At 41.2% G+C, this 21402-nt stretch overlaps 1 protein-coding gene across 1 annotated transcript in view; it reads right to left on the bottom strand.

Moving 5' to 3' along the window:
- The window catches only part of LOC124045714 (acid-sensing ion channel 1-like), a 95375-nt gene that overhangs the window by 3865 nt on the left and 70108 nt on the right, over nucleotides 1-21402 (bottom strand). The window contains 9 exon segments of the mRNA XM_046365260.1: nucleotides 2767-2868; nucleotides 3112-3191; nucleotides 3315-3406; nucleotides 3639-3792; nucleotides 3913-3969; nucleotides 4067-4204; nucleotides 4207-4216; nucleotides 4386-4513; nucleotides 6395-6545. Of these exon segments, the coding sequence (XP_046221216.1) occupies nucleotides 2767-2868; nucleotides 3112-3191; nucleotides 3315-3406; nucleotides 3639-3792; nucleotides 3913-3969; nucleotides 4067-4204; nucleotides 4207-4216; nucleotides 4386-4513; nucleotides 6395-6545 (912 nt within the window).

Genomic DNA, 21402 nt, shown 5'->3' on the forward strand with positions numbered 1-21402 from the left:
TTTACAATGGTGTGAAATACTTGTATGTTTGAGGAATTTTAATTATGGGATTTCTGTTGTTTTGAATTTGGCGCCCTGCATTTTCACTGGCTGTTGTTGAGGTGGGACGCTACCGTCCCCAATATCCCAGAGGTTAACAGTTGTGCCTGGTTAAAAACGTATTTGTGGAATTTCTTTCCTTCTAAATGCTTTTGAGTTGTGTTGTGACATGGTAGGTGTGGTATACAGAAGATAGCCCTATTTGGAAAAGACCAAGTCCATATTAATGACAAGAAAAGCTCAAATAAGCAAAGAGTAATGACAGTCCATCATTACTTTAAGACATGGTCAGTCAATCCGGAAAATGTCAAAAACTTTGAAAGTTTCTTCAAGTGCAGTCGCACAAACCATCAAGTGCTATGATGAAACTGGCTCTCATGAGGACCGCCACAGGAAAGGAAGACCCAGAGTTACCTCTGTTGCAGAGGATAATTTAATTAGAGTTAACTGCACCTCAGATTGCAGCCCAAATAAATGCGTCACAGAGTTCAAGTAACAGACACATCTCAACATCAACTGTTCAGAGGAGACAACATGAATCAGGCCTTCATGGTTGAATTGCTGCAAAGAAACCACTACTAAAGGACACCAATAATAAGAAGATTATGGCTTGTGCTAAGAAACCCGAGCAATGGACATTAGACCGGTGGAAATCTGTCCTGTCGTCTGATGAGTCCAAATTTGAGATTCTTGGGTCCAACCACTGTGTCTTTGTGAGACGCAGAGTATGTGAACAGATGGTCTCTGCATGAGTGGTTCTCACTGTGAAGTATGGAGATGTGATGGTGTGGGGGTGCTTTGCTGGTGACTGTCTGTGATTTATTTAGAATTCAAGGCACACTTAACCAGCATGGCTACCACAGCATTCTGCAGTGATACGCCATTCCAACAGGTTTGCGCTTAGTGGGATTATCATTTGTTTTTCATCAGGACAATGACCCAAAAACACACCTTCAGGCTGTGCGAGGACTATTTGACCAAGAAGGAGAGTGATTAGTGCTACATCCGATGACTTGGACTCCACAATCACCTGACCTCAACCCAATTGAGATGGTTTGGAATGAGTTGGACCGCAGAGTGAAGGAAAAGCAGCCAATGTGGGAACTCCTTCAAGACTGTTGGAAAAGCATTCCAGGTGACTACCTCATGAAGCTGGTTGTGAGAATGCCAAGCTATCATCAAGGCAAAGGGTGGCTACTTTGAAGAATCTCAAATATTAAATATATTTAGATTTGTTTAACACTTTTTTGGTTACTAAATTATTCCATATGTGTTATTTCATCGTTTTGATGTCTTCACTATTATTCTACAATGTGGAAAATAGTGAAAGTAAAGACAAATCCTTGAATGAGTAGTTGTCATGAGTAGTGTCCAAACTTTTGACTGATACTGTACATGGTGCAAGTGATCAATGAGCCCAAAGTTGAGCACAGAATTTGAGAGAAATAAGCTTTTTGTACGTATGGAACATTTCTGGGATCTTTTATTTCTGCACATAAAACATGGGACCAACACTTTACATGTTAGTTTATATTTTTGTTCAGTGTAAATGCACTTCAAATAAAGTTAGATTTGATTTAGCCCTATTCTTTAACTTAGATTTTAGGTTGAGATTGAGATTTGAATCCAACACATCAATCAGTAATTTGTAGACAAAATAGAATTAAAGCCATACTGAGTCAGTGGCACAGATGGAACTATCTAAGCAGAAGATAGAGAACATCTTCAAATGTTGATATTTGATTGCATTGCCAACCAAACACAATTCACATCACCAAATATCCTTCAATTTGAGATCAACCAGAGCTTGAAACTCTAGGCCTATTGCATTATCTATTTTTAGTTGCATTCTGGGTTGAATTGAAACAATAGATGTTGATAACTGAAATGTTTTAAATGCCTAAATAGCATCATTGATGAAATATGAGTGATGAATTATGGTCACATTTAATTTGCTCTGTTAAACCTACCCTTTGGAATGACTTTGATATGAACAGTGAATCTACTTCATTTTTAAGTGGGGATCTCTCAACGTTCATTCTAACAATAGCACATTGGTAGTATTGAGTGACAAATATCATAGCTAAGCAGGGCTGGGCTTGGTTAAAAACCTGGATGGGATACCAAAAGGTAGCTGTAGATGGATCAATTCTCCTAGTAAGAGATGCTGCCTGGCCTGTAGTTTTCTTTTCTGATAGTGGAAATAACGCTGAAGATCTGATATTGTTTTAAAGGTACAAACTCAACATATTTTAAACAAGGTTTGTCTATGTTGAAATTTGGTTACCATGACAAATTACGTTGAAACAACATTGGTTCTACGATAATTGAATTGATTGTCTTTTATTCTGGTGTGTGTGAGGCAAAACTAGATATATCCCCACCACACACACATCCATGAAACTCATCAGGTACAGATGTAGGATCTTAATAATGCAGGCTATTTAAAACTTGTAGTAGATTTGAGGTTTTCAATTTACACTTTGAAATATCAGACTTGACTTTCCTCTACAAAAGGTCCATTAATTATAATCACAGGATTATCTTTCTGCTATAGCAAACTGCTCAAATTAAGATCCTACATCTGCACGTTAATTTAGAACACATTTTATTTTACACAAAAAACCTGGCTTCATGCACATGAAATTCTTCATTGAGATGTTTCGACATGAAGGAATATGGCTGCCTCTTTCTGAGAGCTGCACATGTTTAGTGAAAGTTACTGACGTGACATTTCACATCTTCCAGGCTCAGAACAGCTCCCTGGTCGTTGTTGTTGCTGTGCTTGTGTTTCTTCTCTGAGCATCGACAGAGCTTGTACTTTATCACCTGTGATGAAACACAGATGCACATGACAAAGGTCAGTGAAGCTGTCGATTTGAGACAAAGGCTGGTAAGAGAAAAGGTGGACATTTCGGAGTGTGTCTGCCTCTTCGACAGTTATTTGTAAAATGCATAAATGTTTAATTCTGCTTTCCAAGAGATTACAATAATGAGTGAGACAGAAAGCATAATGGAAAAGTGTGGTTGTTTTCTGTCACTGTAGAATACTAGAGAGAATGAAAAGATGACCTCATAGATGTAGTCAAACAGCTCTAGAATAGTAAGGAGACTGGCTCCAATGAAAAGACCCATCTGACCACCAATATCACCTGGGAAGAACGGACAAGGACAAGATTATCAAAGATAATAAACTTTCCCAAAAGATACACATTTCCAACAAAGTATCCTTAAAAAGAAAATTCATCGATTTTTTAAAAAAATCAGTGAAATACCTAAAAGTCCTGCTACTTCATAGGCTTTCTTCTGTTCGATCGTCTCATAGTTTAGAGCCTCAAAGAAGATGTCCAGAACCAGGATATTATCACTGTTACAGAAAAATACCATATTCAACATCTAAACAGCAAACAGTTTACGTAATCCTCTGATAGAGAACATCTTTACTTAGTTGCACTAAATATGTGTATTGGAAATGGAACTGGAGGGTGAAAGATTCAAGGGCCAAAGCCCCAATCAAATTTCTTTGCCATTACATTTCTTACTATGCACTCCATACTCGCTGTAAAGTTTTTATCTGGTGTTTGAAACATTAGACTCACGCTATGTATTGCTCTGACTTGTTGTATTTCTTGGCCAGATACTTGGCAGAGGCCTTGCTGGGGATCTTGACGAAGGACAGCTCCTTGCTGTATCTGGTCATGTTGCACGGCGTCTCACACACACAAAAATCATTGTCTTTCTCCACCAGGAAGTCTGGGAGCAACATGACTGGGAGCATTAACACTTCTTCTCTTTTTAGTCCATGTAAGTGATGTAGAAACGAAAATATAGTTGCTATGGTCTAAGAAACAGCAGTCTGGATCTATTGCTTACCAAGAGCTGGATCAGCACACTCTTTGTACAGCTCAGGTGTGCAGTATGGGGCATCTCCTGTATATAAAGAGTTGTTAATCAATTAATCTAAGTTGAACTTGAAAACTTAAATAGCCCAGACTAGGTAAATGGCTGGGTGGTAGAGTTCACTTACCAGGCATGTGCACCATGCGACAGTTACAGTTCTCCACCAGGTAGCGCGTCTCACAGTCGATACGGCAGGCCGTGATGCTGTACGTTTCAAAGAATTCTGAGTCCATCCATGTCACCTTACAGTCCCCCCAGGGTGGGGCAAATATATCAGCTGAAATAGACACACATGACAACTGTTACACATACAGTATGAGATACAGTATAACTACAAATGAATAGGTGTACTACCACAGTTACACAGGTTGTGCTTACAGTAGCATTTGTACATGTATTACTATTTTGTTTAAATAAAGTTGTACAAATAAATATAATGTCCCGACCCGTTGTTCCTGGCAGGAGACAAAGGTCTGGAACCCAGGTGCCACTCCGAAGCCCAGCTGGTCGATGAAGGGTGGCTCCTCCTGATTGTGGATCTGAACTTTGATCCCGGCTTCAAATGAGGTCTCATCTGTAGAGAGGGGAACAGTGGCAGGGATCACTGCACCATCCATGCATATGGCTTATTTAACTAATGAACCCACTGGCTCCAGCAGACAGATAGAGAGGTCTGTTGGATTGAGCAACACACATGTGAGCTGTATTTAGTATTTTAGTATTTTATTAGGATCCATATTAGATGTTGCGAAGGCAGCCACTACTCTTCCTGGGGTCCAAATAGGAACAAAACAACACATCACAACAAAACAATAGTCTACATTAGGGATCATCAACTAGATTTAACTGTGGGCCAATTGATTCTGGAGCGGATGGTCGGGGGCCCGGAACATAATTGCAAATAATTTATAGACTGCAAATTGATCACAAGAAGCCCAAACTGATATAATGCTAGACTAAAACACAATCCTTTCAAACCTGGCTTACATTTGTATCTGATCACGTGTCTCACTATTATGCATGGGAATAATTGGGAACAGATTTCTTAAATTAAAAATCCCTTGGAGCTGATTTCCTGGGTTTTTTGAAGTCTTTTATGTCCAACACTGAAATTTCCACACAATAAAAAAAACTTTATTTTTATTTTGCTCAGATAACTTGGGGGGCCAAATAAAACCACTCCGTGTCAAATAAAAATCCAGTTGGGGAACCCTGGTCTAAATCATTCAAAATTTACGTTTTTTATTTTATTTTTAACAATACTACAATATTGCAATGAGTGGGTGTGTGTAGTATGAGTACCAGAGTGTGTGTGTGTGTTTGTGTGAGTGTGCGTGAATGTGCATGCGTGAGTGTGTGTCTCTTCACAGTCGTGAGGTGTTGTTTTATCTGTGTTTTAAATCTGATTTTACTGCTAGCTTGGGTTACCTGATGTGGAAAAGAGTTCCATGTAGTCTTTTCTCTATGTAGTACTGTGCGTCACAGGCCTTAGGGACTGTGAAGAGACCCCTGGCGGCATGTCTTGTGGGATATGTATGGGTTTCTGAGCTGTGAGTTAGGTGTTTGAACAGACATTTCAGTGCTTTCAACACGTCAATACCTCTCACAAAGACAAGTAGTGATGAAGTCAATCTCTACTTTGAGCCAGGAGAGATTGATGCGCATGTTCTTGATATTAGCCCTCCGTGTACATTTAAGGGCCAGTCTTTCTGTGTCAACTGTAATTTTCCTAAGTCCTTCTTTGCAGCACTTGACCATATAACTTGGCAGTAATCTAGGTGTGATTAAAACTAGGGCCTGTAGGACTTGTTTGTTTGACTGTGATGTCAAGAAAGCAGAGCAGCGCATCTTAGCAACCGTTGGATCAATATGTTTTGACCATGTCAGTGTACAATCCAGGGTTACACCAAGCAGTTTAGTCTCCACAATTAGCTAATTTTCCACATTATTCATTACAAGATTTAGATTAGGTTCAGGGTAAATATTTTGGACTAGCTTATTGCTAGCCACCCATTCTAAAACTGAATGCAGATCTTTGTTAAGGTTTGCAGTGCTCACTTGCTGTGGTAGCTGACGTGTATAATGTTGAGTCATCAGTGTACATAGACACACAGGCTTTACTTAATGCTAGTGGTAGGTCATTAGTAAAAATAGAAATGGCCAAGGCAGCTGCTTTGAGGTATACCACACTCTACCTGGTTTACGTTAGAGAGGCTTCGATTAAAGAAACCCCTCTGTGTTGTGTTTGATAGGTAGCTCTCAATCCACGATATTGCAGAGGATGTAAAGCCATAACACATACGTTTTTTCAGCAGCAGATTATGACCGCTGTGTAATGAACACACACAAGCACCCACACTTACACACACGCACGCACGCACACGCACACGCACGCACGCACACACGCACGCACGCACGCACGCACGCACGCACACACACACACTTTTGTCCTCACCTGTCTCTCCCCACACAGGGAGGTACTCATCTTGCTGAATGTCCAGCATGAGCTCCAGACCGTTCCCCATCCCTCCCTTGGTAGTTATGAGAGGGGTGCGGCCCTCGCCTCCTGCGTTGAACGTGTAACACTTCCCATAGCGAGTGAACACCTGAGGAGAAAGATGAGAAATATGAAAGGGATGAGATAGCAAGACGAGATGTCCTGGAACCGTCCCTCACAATAGCAGAGCCATAATATTCATCCAGATGTATGGCTCTGCTCAATAGTTTCTATAAATCCAGTTTTGTTCCTTACTGTAACTTGCCACTGGGGGTCAGTGTTAGTCTACATTAGACACCACAGTACCAGGGGTGATGAAGGTATTCCCCCGGGTTTGGGGTTACCTAATCATCTGATCTATGGATTTCACATAACTGGGCAGGGGTGCATCCATGGGTGGGCCTGGGAAGACATAGACCCACCAACTGGGGAGCAAGGCCCAGCCAATTAAAATTAGTTTTCCCAGACAAAACGGCTTTATTACAGACAGAAATACTCATCAGCACACCTCTCCCCCACCCACCCCTCAGTCGACCCCGCAGGTGAAGAAGCCGGATGTGGAGGTCCTGGGCTAGCATGGTTACATGTGGTCTGTGGTTTTGAGGCCGGTTGGACGTACTGCCAAGTTCTCTAAAACAACTTTGGAGGCAGCTTATGGTAGAGAAATGAACACCAAATTCTCTGGCAACAGTACTGGCGAACATTCCTGCAGTCAGCATGCCAATTCCACGCTCCCTCAAAATTTGAGACATCTGTGACATTGTGTTGTGTGACAAAACTGCACATTTTAAAGTGGCCTTTTATTGTCCCCAGTACAAGGTCCACCTGTGTAATGATCATGCTGTTTAATCAGCTTCTTCATATACCACACCTGTCAGGTGGATGGATTATCTTGGCAAAGGAGAAATGCTCACTAACAGGGATGTAAACACACTTTGAGAGAAATACGTTTGGTGCATAATGGGACATTTCTGTGATTTTCTATTTCAGCTCATGACATTACATTACATTTAAGTCATTTAGCAGACGCGAACACGGGACCAACACTTTACATGTCGCGTTTAAATTTTTGTTCAGTGTATAAACAACAGCATGGAACTATGCTCATGTCTAAGTAATTTGTATTTATGACACTGTCTGTATTAACTATAAAGTAACTTGTGCTGTGCTGAAGCTGGGAGCGGGCCATTGCTCAGCGTATGCAGCAACATGACACATCTGTGAATAGAGAGAGGGCTGACAAACACAATGATTGTTGACTGAGTTTGGACAGTGCTGTTAGACAGCTCAGCCTTGACATCTATCATCACACACACACGTTTGTTCTACTATCCTTGTGGGGACCAAACAATTGATTCCCATTCAAAATTCTATTTTCCCTAACCCCTAATCGTGAACCTAAACCAAACTCCTTACCCTAAACCTAATTGTAACTCTAATCCTCCCCACTCTTTCCTTGTTTTACTATCCTTGTGAGGAATTCTGGTCCACATGATAGTAAAACCAAACACGCACACACGCACACACACACACACACACACACACACACACACACACACACACACACACACACACACACACACACACACACACACACACACACACACACACACACACACACACACACACACACACACACACACACACACACACACACACACACACACACACACACACACACATACTGGCTGATAATTACAGGATCAATGTTCAGCTTTCTCTGTCGTGAGGGACTGCTACACAGCTACAGTATAGGCTTGTAGTAGAGTGACTGGAAATCACTGTGGGGTAAATTCATTACTGATGTTTTCAGACACACTGAATGGAGTATGTGAGTATTCTGGAGGATGTTTTTGTCATCTTTGCCTAGTAGACAAGAAAATAGGTTTCTAATCTCAACCAATGTTAGAGTAAAAAGACTGTCCTACCTCACACTCTACTTCCATATTTTCTATGCCTTCTGTAACATGCTTCTACTCTGCTTCAACCCTGCATCAACTCTGCTTCTACCCATCCACTCATCTCTTACTCACACATTTCCCTACTTCCTTTACACTCTCTCTATACATCATCAACACCCACTCCTTCCTCCTTCATGCTACCCCCCCCCTCCCTTCATCCACTCCGCTAAACTTTGACTGGCATCGTTATAGACTTGTGTCTACTCTGCAGAGTCTAATGGCACATAGGGAAGTTACTTAACCATATGTTATTTCTATGTTAGCCTTTACATCTAACCTCAATGACTGCATGTTCTTTCTGAACACATGAATGAATGACTGTGTAAGGTCAGAGTGCCAGATGCTCTTTATGAATAAATTAATCAATGGATGAGTGTGTGATGTCAGCTAGTGCCTGTTCCTTATGAATATATTCATGAATGAACATGTCTTTTCTGATGTTTGGAATTTGATTTTTATGTATTACAATGTAATGCATGTTCCCGAAGGAATGATTGAATTTGTGTGTGGCGTGCAGTTTGGTCTTTGTGCACGTTGCTATCTAAGCCACATTACAGTTGGCCTACATGATCTGACAGTGACTCATAATACACGGTTGACTCTATAAGATGACAGGCTACACTGACAGTTGAACACCAAAAGAAGAAAAGTGAAGGAAAGTTCCAGTTCCTTTGTGAATATGTAAATGTTTTAGGCCAATAGTTTTTCTCTAGTGTTGTTGAGTCCATCTTTCCTTTTACATTCTGCTACCTTTGTTGGCAATTCATTAAAATGACTACTTTACAGAGAAATCAATCCTCTTTACCCGCCCTAAAGATCTTAACGAGTTTGCAGTCTATAATCTTTGGAGTGCCCTGTAGTCAATCAGTGTCTATCATTCAAAGTGTGTTTCCCGCCATAGAAAAGCACCTAGCACTCTCCTGTAGTTAATGATATACATCAATGTGCATTTCCTTCGTTACAGGCGATGCAGACTGTAGAACAAGTCCTAAATCACTAATCCACATACTCTCCTGGCTGTGGGAGGAGACCTGATACACGCCAGCTGTTAAAGGATGCCTCTGCAGGGGGAAATGAATCCATTAGCACTCTATTGTTTTATGAGGGAACGTTTCAGAGACTTAGAACAGTCTCTGTAAAGTGCAAACACTTGCTCAGCTATTATGCTGCTCTATTAAACAGCCGAAGCGCCGGCAAAGAGATTGCGATTTAAATGGTAGTAGCAGCCATGTGTCAGGCAGCAGTGACCGGTCGGCGGTCAGCATAATCTTTTTTCCAGAGAGTGCTAATGTTGTCATTTGCTTGTTGATGCAGCAGGCGTTCTAAGTAATCTGAAAAATTTGGAACAACTCCCAAGACAGCCAATTTTATAGATAAACAGACTTTGTTGAACTTTAGTTAAAATATAATGAAAACTTAAAAACACAGGCAACAGGCAGGAGAGTTAACAGATTTATGCATTGTTAATTGTGCTCATTAAAGGAGTATGCCAATTCAAATGCATTAATGCCGTAGTTCAGATCGGTCTTGCCAACCTGAGACCTGTCTCTCCTGTTCTGGGTTCCATCTGTCTTTCCTGCCCAAACTGAAGGGCAAACCAAGAACAGTAAAACAGGGAGGCTCTCGACTGTTGAGTGCTGACTGACTTCTGTGAGGGAAAGAGATTGCAGCTCAAAGGCTCTTGTTGATGCAAATATCAGTATACAGGCAGTACACTGTCCTGTTATCGACTGTGTGTGTTTGGACAACAGCTGCTGATTCACCAAACTAATGACAAGCTTTGGGTAAGTTCTTCCCCTGCAGGACATCAAATACCAAGGCTAGGGGATATAATGAGTGTGTGTATGTGTGTGTTTGTGTGTGTCTCAAGCTGAGTGTGTTAATGATGGCTGAAAAGCATAGAGGCTCAATAGTTACTTGTCAAATGTTGTCACAAAAACAACAACTGTCGGGAACAAGTGAACTGAAGTGAACCACAGGCCTCCACAGGGAAGATTTCAATATAAAAGCCTGCCACACAGTAAGTGTTCCCCTTCATTTGTGTTCCGGCAGTAAAAAGAGAGATCCATAAACTGTCACCAGCAAGTCACACATCATCTTGATTCTACCAAAAAATATGTGGACATGGTGTAGAGCTAAAATGTGGACATGGCGAATAGCTAAACTGTTTTCCTCCAAATGAATACCTTTTTACAGTACAGCCTGCTTTTTAAAGTGGTGTATAAAGATGTCAACAACCTACTGTGTTTTTCATGTTGTCATGTTCTGACCATAGGTCTTGTGTGTTTTCCTTGGTTTAGTGTTGGTCAGGACGTGAGCTGGGTGGGCATTCTATGTTGTGTGTCTAGTTTGTCTGTTTCTGTGTTTGGCCTGATATGGTTCTCAATCAGAGGCAGGTGTAAAATAATGTTTAGTTTAACACACGTCTGCTGTCACAGCTAGCGTAATATATCTGGTAATGAATGGATCATCCCATACCAGCCACTTCCAATGGCTTTCCTGTCAGATAGTACCTTGAGCCAGACAGGCCTGCAAGAGTTGTCTAATGACCAGTTCATGGATAAAGGGACAGCAGGACCTCAGACATAATTGACAACAAAGGAGAAAGAGAATAAATAGAGCAGGAGCTGTTGACTTGTATTTTTCCACTTTAGATGTTTTGCAGGGGAGATCCTGCACTACATGCCTTGATGTTCTGCAATTCAGTTAAATCCTCAAATTAATTTAGGCTGTCAGAATAACTTGACTCATTGCTACAATCATTAGCTTTGTGGTAGGCAGCGCCATTGTTTGCATTATATCCTTGTGATGGATCCTCTTTTCAGCTTTCCATCACAAACCCACATTCTTTCATTCGCAAGCCTGCCCACTAGGCAGATGTCTATTTCATTGAAGTGATGAGGAAACAACATTGATTCAACCAGTGTGTGTCCAGCGGATGGGTTTTGAAAATTCTAATTAATCTCCCACACAATGAGTGTTTCTTTCCTTTAATTGCTCCTTTATTTCCATCCTCCATCCCTCCCCTCTCCTCACCGTCTCCTCTGAGCTGTGATGTGATATTCCCAGTGGACTCCTTTCCATCTTCTCCCTCCTTCTGCTAAGTTTGATTAATATTTGAAAGGCAGACAGAGACGGTCTACTCCTCTCCACCACTCTCATCCCACTCCCAGACTCCCTGCCACGACTCTCAGTATCTATCACCTTCAGAGGCGATAGCATCATAGCATGGGATGAGAGACATAGAGGCAGAGAGAGAGAGAGACACAGGGAGAAGGGAGTGGGGAGAGGTGAGAGAGAGTTAAGGAAGCATATTATATGAAGGAGGGGGAGTATTCTTCCACTTAAGACGTATAAAGCCTGTTACTAGGAGGGAAAAAGACACCACTTTTGGTTGACCTCAGAGGGCATTGCAGATATTGCAGAGAGTGAATTTGTGTCAAAGGTTTAGCCATTCTTTTTTAAATGTATCAAACCACTATACGGATTAGGATATGACCAAAATATATGCATGATGTTAGCTGGGGTCAGGATACTTTTTGCATCGACATACAGGTAACATCCAAAATAAAAGAAACACCAACATAAAGTGTGTTAATAGGACATTGGGCCACCTCCACCAGAACAACTTCAATGCACCTTGGCATAGATTCTACAACTGTCTGGAAGTCTATTGGAGGGATGTGACACCATTCTTCCATGAGAAATTCTATATTGGGGTGTTTTGTTGATGGTGGTGGAAAACGCTGTCTCAGGCACCATGCCAGAATCTCCCATAAATGTTCAATTGGGTTCTGGTGCCTGAGATGGCCATTGTATATGGTTACATGCTCATCAAACCATTAAGTGACCACTCGTGCCCTGTGGATGGGCACATAGGCATGGTAACCAAAATAATGGCCTGCACAGCATTTGTATACATGACCCTAAGCATGATGGGATGATAATTGCTTAATTAACTCAGGAACCACACCTGCTTTCAATATACTTTATTTCCCTCATTTACTTGAGTGTTTCTATTATTTTAGCAGTTACATGTATATTGGTAAATGCATTATGTTTGTGATAGATATTTGAAGAGTAATTGCAAGAATTGTTTCAAAAACAATGAACAATAGAGCAGTTAGATTGGCTATTCGTTGATAAATCAACTATAGTGTATTCATCCTCTAGTACTCAGGCAATAAAACAACACAACATAAAGAGAAACGTAAAACTGCATGGGGGTCTCAACAACACAAGTCCAATAAAATGGTGAGTAACACTGTTGGGTAGAATCTTCTGTACGGTATGTCTCTGGGAGACTATAACTGGCAACTTGAAGCCTACCTTGTCTTCTATGGTTGGAGGAAAACTGGCCAAAGTGCCATGACATGCTAAGTAAAAATACATCTTTCAACACTTGGAAAAAGCAGGTAAGAAAAAAATAGTAAAATGATCCCTGTTACCCCCACCCTCTGCTGGTTTATTCTTAGATGGAGTAGAAAATATCTCCATATTTAAACACGAGCATACTAAAACCCTGTTAAAAACGGGCTATTTTTCAGCCAATTGTATTAGTCCTCCCCTGGTGAATGTCGGTCATGTGGATTTCAACACTAGATAGAGAATGTGTTTGGATTGCAGGAAAACTCTCTGTCAGATACATACAATTTTCTCTAAAATCTCCAAGGCAGCAGTAAAGCCATGATTCCCCCCAGAGTGAGCCCAAATGAGGCTTGAGTAAGGTGGAAAACAGTAAGAGGACTGGGCTATTCCCTGTCTGTCTGCCTTAGTTTAGAAACTACAATTTTACACCAATCTGTTGTATTTACAGTGAATAATGGTATTAACTTTAGATAGCAAGATACAAAATAGATTTGACCTGATAAAGATACATAGCATTCCATTTCTGTCTTATACGCTTTATTAGTGGATAAAATCGTATACGATATCACCAACTGTGAAGCAAAGCAGATACAGTTGAAGTCGGTAGTTTACATATACTTAGGTTGAAGTCATTAAAACTCGTTTTTCAACCACTCCACAAATTTCTTGTTAACAAACTATAGTTTTAGCAAGTCGGTTAGGACATTTACTTTATGCATGACACTTATAATTCACTGTATCACAATTCCAGTGGGTCAGAAGTTAACATACACTAAATTGACTGTGCCTTTAAACAGCTTGGAAAATTCCAGAAAATTATGTCATTGCCTATCAGAAGCTTCTAAAGCCAATTGAGTCAATTGAGTAAATTGGTGGTGTACTTGTGGATGTATTTCAAGGCCTACCTTCAAACGCAGTGCCTCTTTGCTTGACATCATGGGAAAATCCCCAAAAATCAACCAAGAACTCAGAAAAAAAACTGTTGACCTCCACAAGTCTGGTTCATCATTGGGAGCATTTTCCAAATGCCTGAAGGTACCACGTTCATCTGTACAAGCAATAGTACGCAAGTATAAATACACCTCCAATTGACTCAAATGATGTCAATAAACGTACAGATGAACGTAAAACAGGTACAAAAACACAATGGGACCACGCAGCCGCCATATAGCTCAGGAAGGAGACGCGTTCTGTCTCCTAGAGATGAACATACTTTGGTGAGAAAAGTGCAAATTAATCCCAGAACAACAGCAAAGGACCTTGTGAAGATGCTGGAGGAAACGAGTACAAAAGTATGTATATCAACAATAAAACAAGGCCTATATCGACATAACCTGAAAGGCTGCTCAGCAAGGAAGATGCCACTGCTCCAAAACCACCATAAAAAAAGCCTACGGTATGATTTTTGGAGAAATGTCCTCTGGTCTGATGAAACACAAATAGAACTGTTTGGCCATGTCGTGTCTTAGGCTATGCCAGATTAAGTGATATGACATGCTATTCTATAAAATCCTGTCTCTGTAATTAATATTCCCTGATTGAGCTAATCATGTAAATGTAATTAACTAGAATGTCGGGGCACCACAAAATAATATTTATAGAGCAGTTATCTTCCGAATAAACTCTTAAAGACCTAGCAATATTTTACATCAATAGCAGTCAATATCAATCGTCACCTTATTTCAGTGTCATCTGAATGTTGTAAATTCTTCACGAACGCTGGCTAACAAGTTGAATCAGCAATTCAAAATTGGGTTTAATTATTTATAATTTTATTTATTTTATTATTTTATTATTTATTTACCAAATACCTAACTAATCACACAGAATTACATATACACAGAATTACAAATTATGTCATAAAGGAAAACATCCCTAGCGGATGGAACAGATATGACAGCTGGTTACCCAAAGAAAGGGAGGTTGGGTTTGAGTGAAAGAGCGGGAAGACTGAAGAACAAAGGTAGAAGCCATGTCTCTATCGGGCTGAAGGCAGCTACTCTATCGCAAATAAAGAATCTTATGCATTCTAAATGACCGACCATTTGGAAAAGGAAAATGCAATAAATATTTACTCTGAGCTGCGCTTCGGTAGGTTGGTTGTAGATGCTGGTCGTGTTGGCCAACAGAGATCTTCCTGTCCTTGGAAGAATGTCTCTGGTGGTAAATTGGATACGTTGCAGTAACGTCATTGTGTGGTAGAAAGGATAGTCTGTCTGTTCTTTCCTAGCCCACGTTTGCAGCTGCTGTTGCTAACCCAACAGCTAGGAGGTATCACTTCTGTAGCGGATATGAGTTCAAAGTTCATACCATTCACAACCAAAGCTCACGCTGAGGTTGGCTTCGTTCTGTAGTTATTATCTGAACCCTTCTGACATCGGATCGTCATCCTAATGTACCCGGAACAGGAAGTTATATTGTTGTCAATGTTTTATATAGGAAGGGAGAGGAGGGTGTGTTTCATAGTTTATAACCAACGTCTCCTCAGGTGGGCGGGCAACTGAGTCGGGCCTAATTCACTCGTGAAAACCCAATTCTCACATTTTAGAAGCTAAAATCACATTTCATCCCCTCACAAATAATTTCATTTTCAAACATTTAAATTGCACAACAATTCCATGTGAATCTGATAACTATAATGTGTAGACTTTCCACTGTACCGTTTATGTCATCCTATCATTGATGAGAATGTCTCAGATGACAACCGAACTGACATCATATTCATTAAGTACCAACGCATATGGTCAACTGATTGGATTACCAAAACATGATTCATTTCCCCCCACTTTCTGATGTTCCCAGAATCTCTATGTTAACTAAGGGATTTTCAATAGTCATATCAGTAGGGTAGAGAGAGGAAAAAAGGGGGGGAGCATTTATGACTGTCATAAACCTACCCCCAGGCCAGCATCATGACAGCCATAATGACCATTGTTATGTTTGGAGGAAAAAGGGGGAGGCTTGCAAGCCAAAGAACACCATCCCAACCTGGAAGCACAGGGGTGGCAGCATCATGTTGTGGGGGTGCTTTGCTGCAGGAGTGACTGGTGCACTTCACAAAATAGATGGCATCATGAGGTAGGAAAAGTATGTGGATATATTGAAGCAACATCTCAAGACATCAGTTAAAGCTTGGTTGCAAATGGGTCTTCCAAATGGACAATGACCACAAGCATACTTCCAAAGTTGTGGCAAAATGGCTTAAGGACAACAAAGTCAAGGTATTAGAGTGGCCATCACAAAGCACTAACCTCAATCCTATAGAAAATGCGTGTGCAGAACTGAAAAAAGTGTGCGAGCAAGGAGGCCTACAAACCTGACTCAGTTACACCAGCTCTGTCAGGAGGAATGGGCCAAAATTCACCCAACTTATTGGAGGAAGCTTGTGGAAGGCTACCCGTAACGTTTGACCCAAGTTAAGTTGAGTTAAACAATTTAAAGGCAATGCTACCAAATACTAATTGAGTGTATGTAAACTTCTGGCCCACTGGGAATGTGATGAAATAAATAAAAGCTGAAATAAATCATTCTCTCTACTATTATTCTGACATTTCACAGCCTTAAAATAATGTGGTGATCCTAACTGACCAAAGACAGGGAATGTTTCCTAGGATTAAATGTCAGGAATTGTGTTTAAATGTATTTGGCTAAGGTGTATGTAAACTTCCGACTTCAACTGTACAGTATATCTGGTAATTTCATCCAATTAAAGTGAATAGTCTACCTATGTACAGACAGTCACAGCTATTCCTCAATGGCAGCTTTTATGTTTCCTGCTGTGCTGCCCCAGCTTTCCTCCAGTGACACCCTTCGCCTTGTTGATATAGTCAACCATAAATACATGCACAGCACAAGCTGACTTCCAACCCCAACCTGTCAGTTTTGTTCACATTTTTTCATCGCCTACGAATCAGCTGACTGGTTCTGCCGTGCACCTACAATAGCGACGCTCACCATTCTGGGAGAGCTCTGCCTGGCACAGAGGCCATCTCAGCAGATAGCTGTTAACTCCAGAGTGCTATGTCCCCTCCTCATACACAGCTGAGTAAACATCAATGGATAAATAGCCTGAGGAGAAGTAAATAGGCCTCTACAGTATGCAGGGTTTCTAGGAGAGAATTGCTATGAGTCTCTATCTGCAGGGTTAATCTGTGAGCTTGACTGAATCAAGTGGATGTATGGGATCCTGTTTTACGCCCTGCCTCTAAGAACCGCTGCCATGAGAAGATTCATTCAAAGGTTTATTGAGTACGCTTTTTTTTGTGAGGTGGAGTCGAGCCACGGTAGTGTTAAAAGTTTATTTAGTTGTCTCTCTCGAGGAGCTGTCAATCATGATCGTGTGGGTTTTTGCCATAGTATTACGGCTCAGTCAGTAGCTAGTGTTCTAGAACATTCTGTCCTCCAAACACACATCCATCAGTGCTTTGGAGCACTTTATTGTGAGTAGGTACTCCTGTGTTTTTAAATAATCAGAACGAGACACACACACAGACCAAAATGTGTGGAGAGCAGTTTGTTGTGTTTCAGAGCTGGCTGATTGGCTGTCTAGCTGGTACCCTGCTGAGAAGGAGTCAAGGGGTTAATTGGTTAATGCACACTGCACAGTTCCTAGAATGTATTTTAGGATACTGGTGTGTGTGTGTGTGTGTGTGTGTGTGTGTGTGTGTGTGTGTGTGTGTGTGTGTGTGTGTGTGTGTGTGTGTGTGTGTGTGTGTGTGTGTGTGTGTGTGTGTGTGTGTGTGTGTGTGTGTGTGTGTGTGTGTGTTGGGAGGATTCAGTAAAGAAGAGAAGACCATTAATTTAAAAAAGCAATTTACTTACAGTACCACTCAAACGTTCAGACACACCTACTAATTCCAGAGTTTTTCTTTATATTTGACTATTTTCTACATTGCAGAATAACAGTGCAGACAGCAAAACAATGAAATAGCACATATGGAATCATGGTGTAACCAAAATATATATAATAATATTTTATATTTGAGATTCTTCAAAGTAGCCACCTTGCCTTGATGACAGCTTTGCACACGCTTGGCATTCTCTCAACCAGCTTCATGAGGTAGTCACCTGGAATGCATTTCAATTAACAGGTGTGCCTTGTTAAAAGTTAATTTGTGGAATTTCTTTCCTTGTTAATGCATTTGAGCCAACCAGTTGTGTTGTGACAAAGTAGGGGTGGTATACAAAAGATAACCCTATTTGGTAAAAGACCAAGTCCATATTATTGCAAGAACAGCTCAAATAAGCAAATAGAAATGACAGTGCATCATTACTTTAAGACATGAAGGTCGGTACTTTGCTCAGTTCATCTTTCACTTGATCCTAACTAGTCTCTCAGTCCCTGCTGCTGATTTAAAAAATCCCACAGCATGATGCTGCCACTAACATGCTTCACCGTAAGGATAGTGCCAGGTTTCCTCCAGATGTAATGCTTGGCATTCAGGCCAAAGAGTTCGATATGGGTTTCATCAGACCAGAGAATCTTGTTTCTCATGGTCTGAGTGTCCTTTAGGTGCCTTTCGGCAAACTCCAAGTGGGCTGTCATATGCCTTTTTATGAGGAGTGGCTTCCATCTGGCCACTCTACCATAAAAGTCTGATTGGTGGAATGCTGCAGAGATGGTGGTCCTTCTAGAAGGTTCTCCCATCTCCACAGAGGAACTCTGGAGCTCTGTCAGAGTGACCATCTGGTTCTTGGTCACCTCCCTGACCAAGGCAGTTCTCCCCCGATTGCTCAGTTTGGCCGGGTAGCCAGCTCTGGGAAGAGTCTTGGTGGATCCAAACGTCTTACATTTAAGAATGATGGAGGCCACTGTGTTCTTGGGGACCTTCAATGCTGCAGACATTTTTTGATACACTTCCCCAGATCTGTGCCTCGACACAATCCTGTCTCAGAGCTCTACGGATAATTCCTTTGACCTCATGGCTCTGAGATGCACTGTCACCTGTGGGACCTCATTTAGACAGGTGTGTGCCTTTCCATAACATGTCCAATCAATTGAATTTACCACAGGTGGACTCCAATCAAGTTGTGGAAACATCTCAAGGATGATCAATGCAAACAGGATGCACCTGAGCTCAATTGTCTCATAACAAAGGATCTGAATACTTCTGTTGTTTAAAAAAAATACATTTGCAAACACTTTCACTTTGTCATTATGGGGTATTGTGTGAAGATTGATGGAAAAAATATTTGATACATTATAGAATAAGGCTGTAACGTAACAAAATGCGGAAAAGGTCAAGGGATCTGAATACTTTCTGATCGCACTGTATATCCACAGAAACATGCTCACAGCTGCTGCTGACACAGTTGCATACAGTATGGATCTTTAGATTGTCACACGTTTCCACACTTGGCACACACAAACACTAATACACAGATGACAGATGATGTGGACCCCTAGAAGAGTTGCTGAGCCTTCTGCAAAAGCTAATGGGGATCCAAATAACCAAAACATACACTTACGTACAAAGAAAATATTGTACAGAGGCTCACCAATGTATAATGTATATGAATGTAATACTGTGCACATGCATGCACGTGCACCTACACACACACACCCGCACACACACACCCAGTGGGGTCTGCTATACAACAGTGTAAACAATGCGGGTAGATGTACACAGACCTGCCCTCTGACACTCCCTCCAATGAAGCTTCATGGTAGTCTGGCCAAAAGCACTTTGTAGTGGGCTGTTGCTGGGAGTGGGCTGTTGCTTTCCCTCTTGCTGGGACAAGAGGAAAAGCAAGTGGAAGAAGCTTCCATTCCCTCTGTCACAAGGGGATTGATGGATGATTTAAGATGAAATCATCAACCCTGTTATGGGCAACCCTGTTATGGTCAACCCTGTTACGGTCAACCCTGTTACGGTCAACCCTGTTACGGTCAACCCTATTACGGTCAATCCTGTTACTTTATTTGGCACTTAATAGGCACTTACTATATTCATTTTTTTATTTAACCTCTTGAGATGAGAAAACATGCTTTGTATTAAGTTGAACATGTGCACATTATGACAGAATGAAATAATTTGGTGAAATCAAAAGTTTGTTCTGATCAAGTTACACTTCTCAAAAGGCACTGAATAGGTGGAATGACCCAGTTAAGGGAACTTCAAAGACAGGTACAGAGCCACTGCAGGAGTGGATAAATCCTTTTTGAGATGTGATTCCCTACTGGCCCACTCTCCACTCCTCATCTTCAATTCCCATCTGTGGGCCTAGGTATATATTTTTAATTGAATCTTTATTTAACTAGGCAAGTCAGATAGGAACAGATTCGTATTTACAATGACGGCCTACACCGGCCAAACCCGGACGACGCCGGGCCAATTGTGCGCCGCCCAATCATGACTTGTTGTGATACAGTCTGGATTTGAACCAGGGTGTCTGTAGTGACGTCTCTAGCACTGAGATGCAGTGCCTTCGACCACAGTGCCACTCATAGAGGCCTGTACCATCAAGACAAAGGGCAATAACAAGACAAAGTTTGGCTGAGGGATAAGAAGAGTATTTTCTTTATTCAACTGCATGCTCTGTTTTGTATAAAATGTTAATCTGGAAAGTATCTGTTTCATCAGAAACTAAGATTAAATCAGTGAGTTCCTCTTAATGTAACACCTATCATTTTGGTACTCTAAAATGTATTCATTTATCATCGGTGGAACTTGTGTTGCATTTGGTACACAGGCAGCTTCCCCCCGAGCAAACCTCCTCCCTGAGTGTGACAAATGTCACACTCTGCTGAGAAAAATCTGCTGAGGTTCCAGATTTCCCAGGCTGTCACGTGGTGTTCCTGAGCACATAAGAGATTAATATGTTTCCCAGATAGCACACATAAGAGATTAATATGTTTCCCAGATAGCACACATAAGAGATTAATATGTTTCCCAGATAGCACACATAAGAGATTAATATGTTTCCCAGATAGCACACATAAGAGATTAATATGTTTCCCAGATAGCAAACATAAGATTAATATGTTTCCACATAAGAGATAGCACACATAAGAGATTAATATGTTTCCCAGATAGCAAACATAAGAGATTAATATGTTTCCCAGATCTACTGATTACTGATTACACACACCATTGTATATTATACTTAGTTGCTTTAGTTAATAAATACATATTTTGCTACTCCTTATCTCCACGTTGTCTCCCTTTGTTACGGGCTTTGAGCCGGTTCGTGACAAGTGGGGGCTCATCCGGGATCTTTGAACTATTGGTTTGGGAGACCGTGGAGGTACGTGTTTGGTTTGAATAGTGTTTGAGTGTGATCGGCCCAGTATTGGTTGCCTTTGTTGTTTGGTTTATGTGCTGCGTTGGAGAGAGTATAATGGTTAGTTTCCAGGCCTTGCCTAGCCTGAACTCTTGTTCTACTTTCTGTTGGGACGTCAGTCTGAGGTGAGTAAATCGGCTGTGTACCTCGGTAGGAGATTTGGGTAGGGTAGTGGAACTTGCTACCCGGAGCTATAGCCTTTTTCCCCTGATAGGCTTAGCGACGTGTTTCAATTTTGGACATGTTGGGCATGGTTAAATGTTTGTTATTTTTGTGTGGTGTCTGTGGACTGAGCAGTTGTCTCGGGGGCACGTCCGTGGCTTGGTGGAATTTGCCAGCATGCTGGGGAGTTCT

Source organism: Oncorhynchus gorbuscha, linkage group LG10, assembly GCF_021184085.1.
Source record: "Oncorhynchus gorbuscha isolate QuinsamMale2020 ecotype Even-year linkage group LG10, OgorEven_v1.0, whole genome shotgun sequence".
NCBI classification, from domain to species: Eukaryota; Metazoa; Chordata; class Actinopteri; order Salmoniformes; family Salmonidae; genus Oncorhynchus; species Oncorhynchus gorbuscha.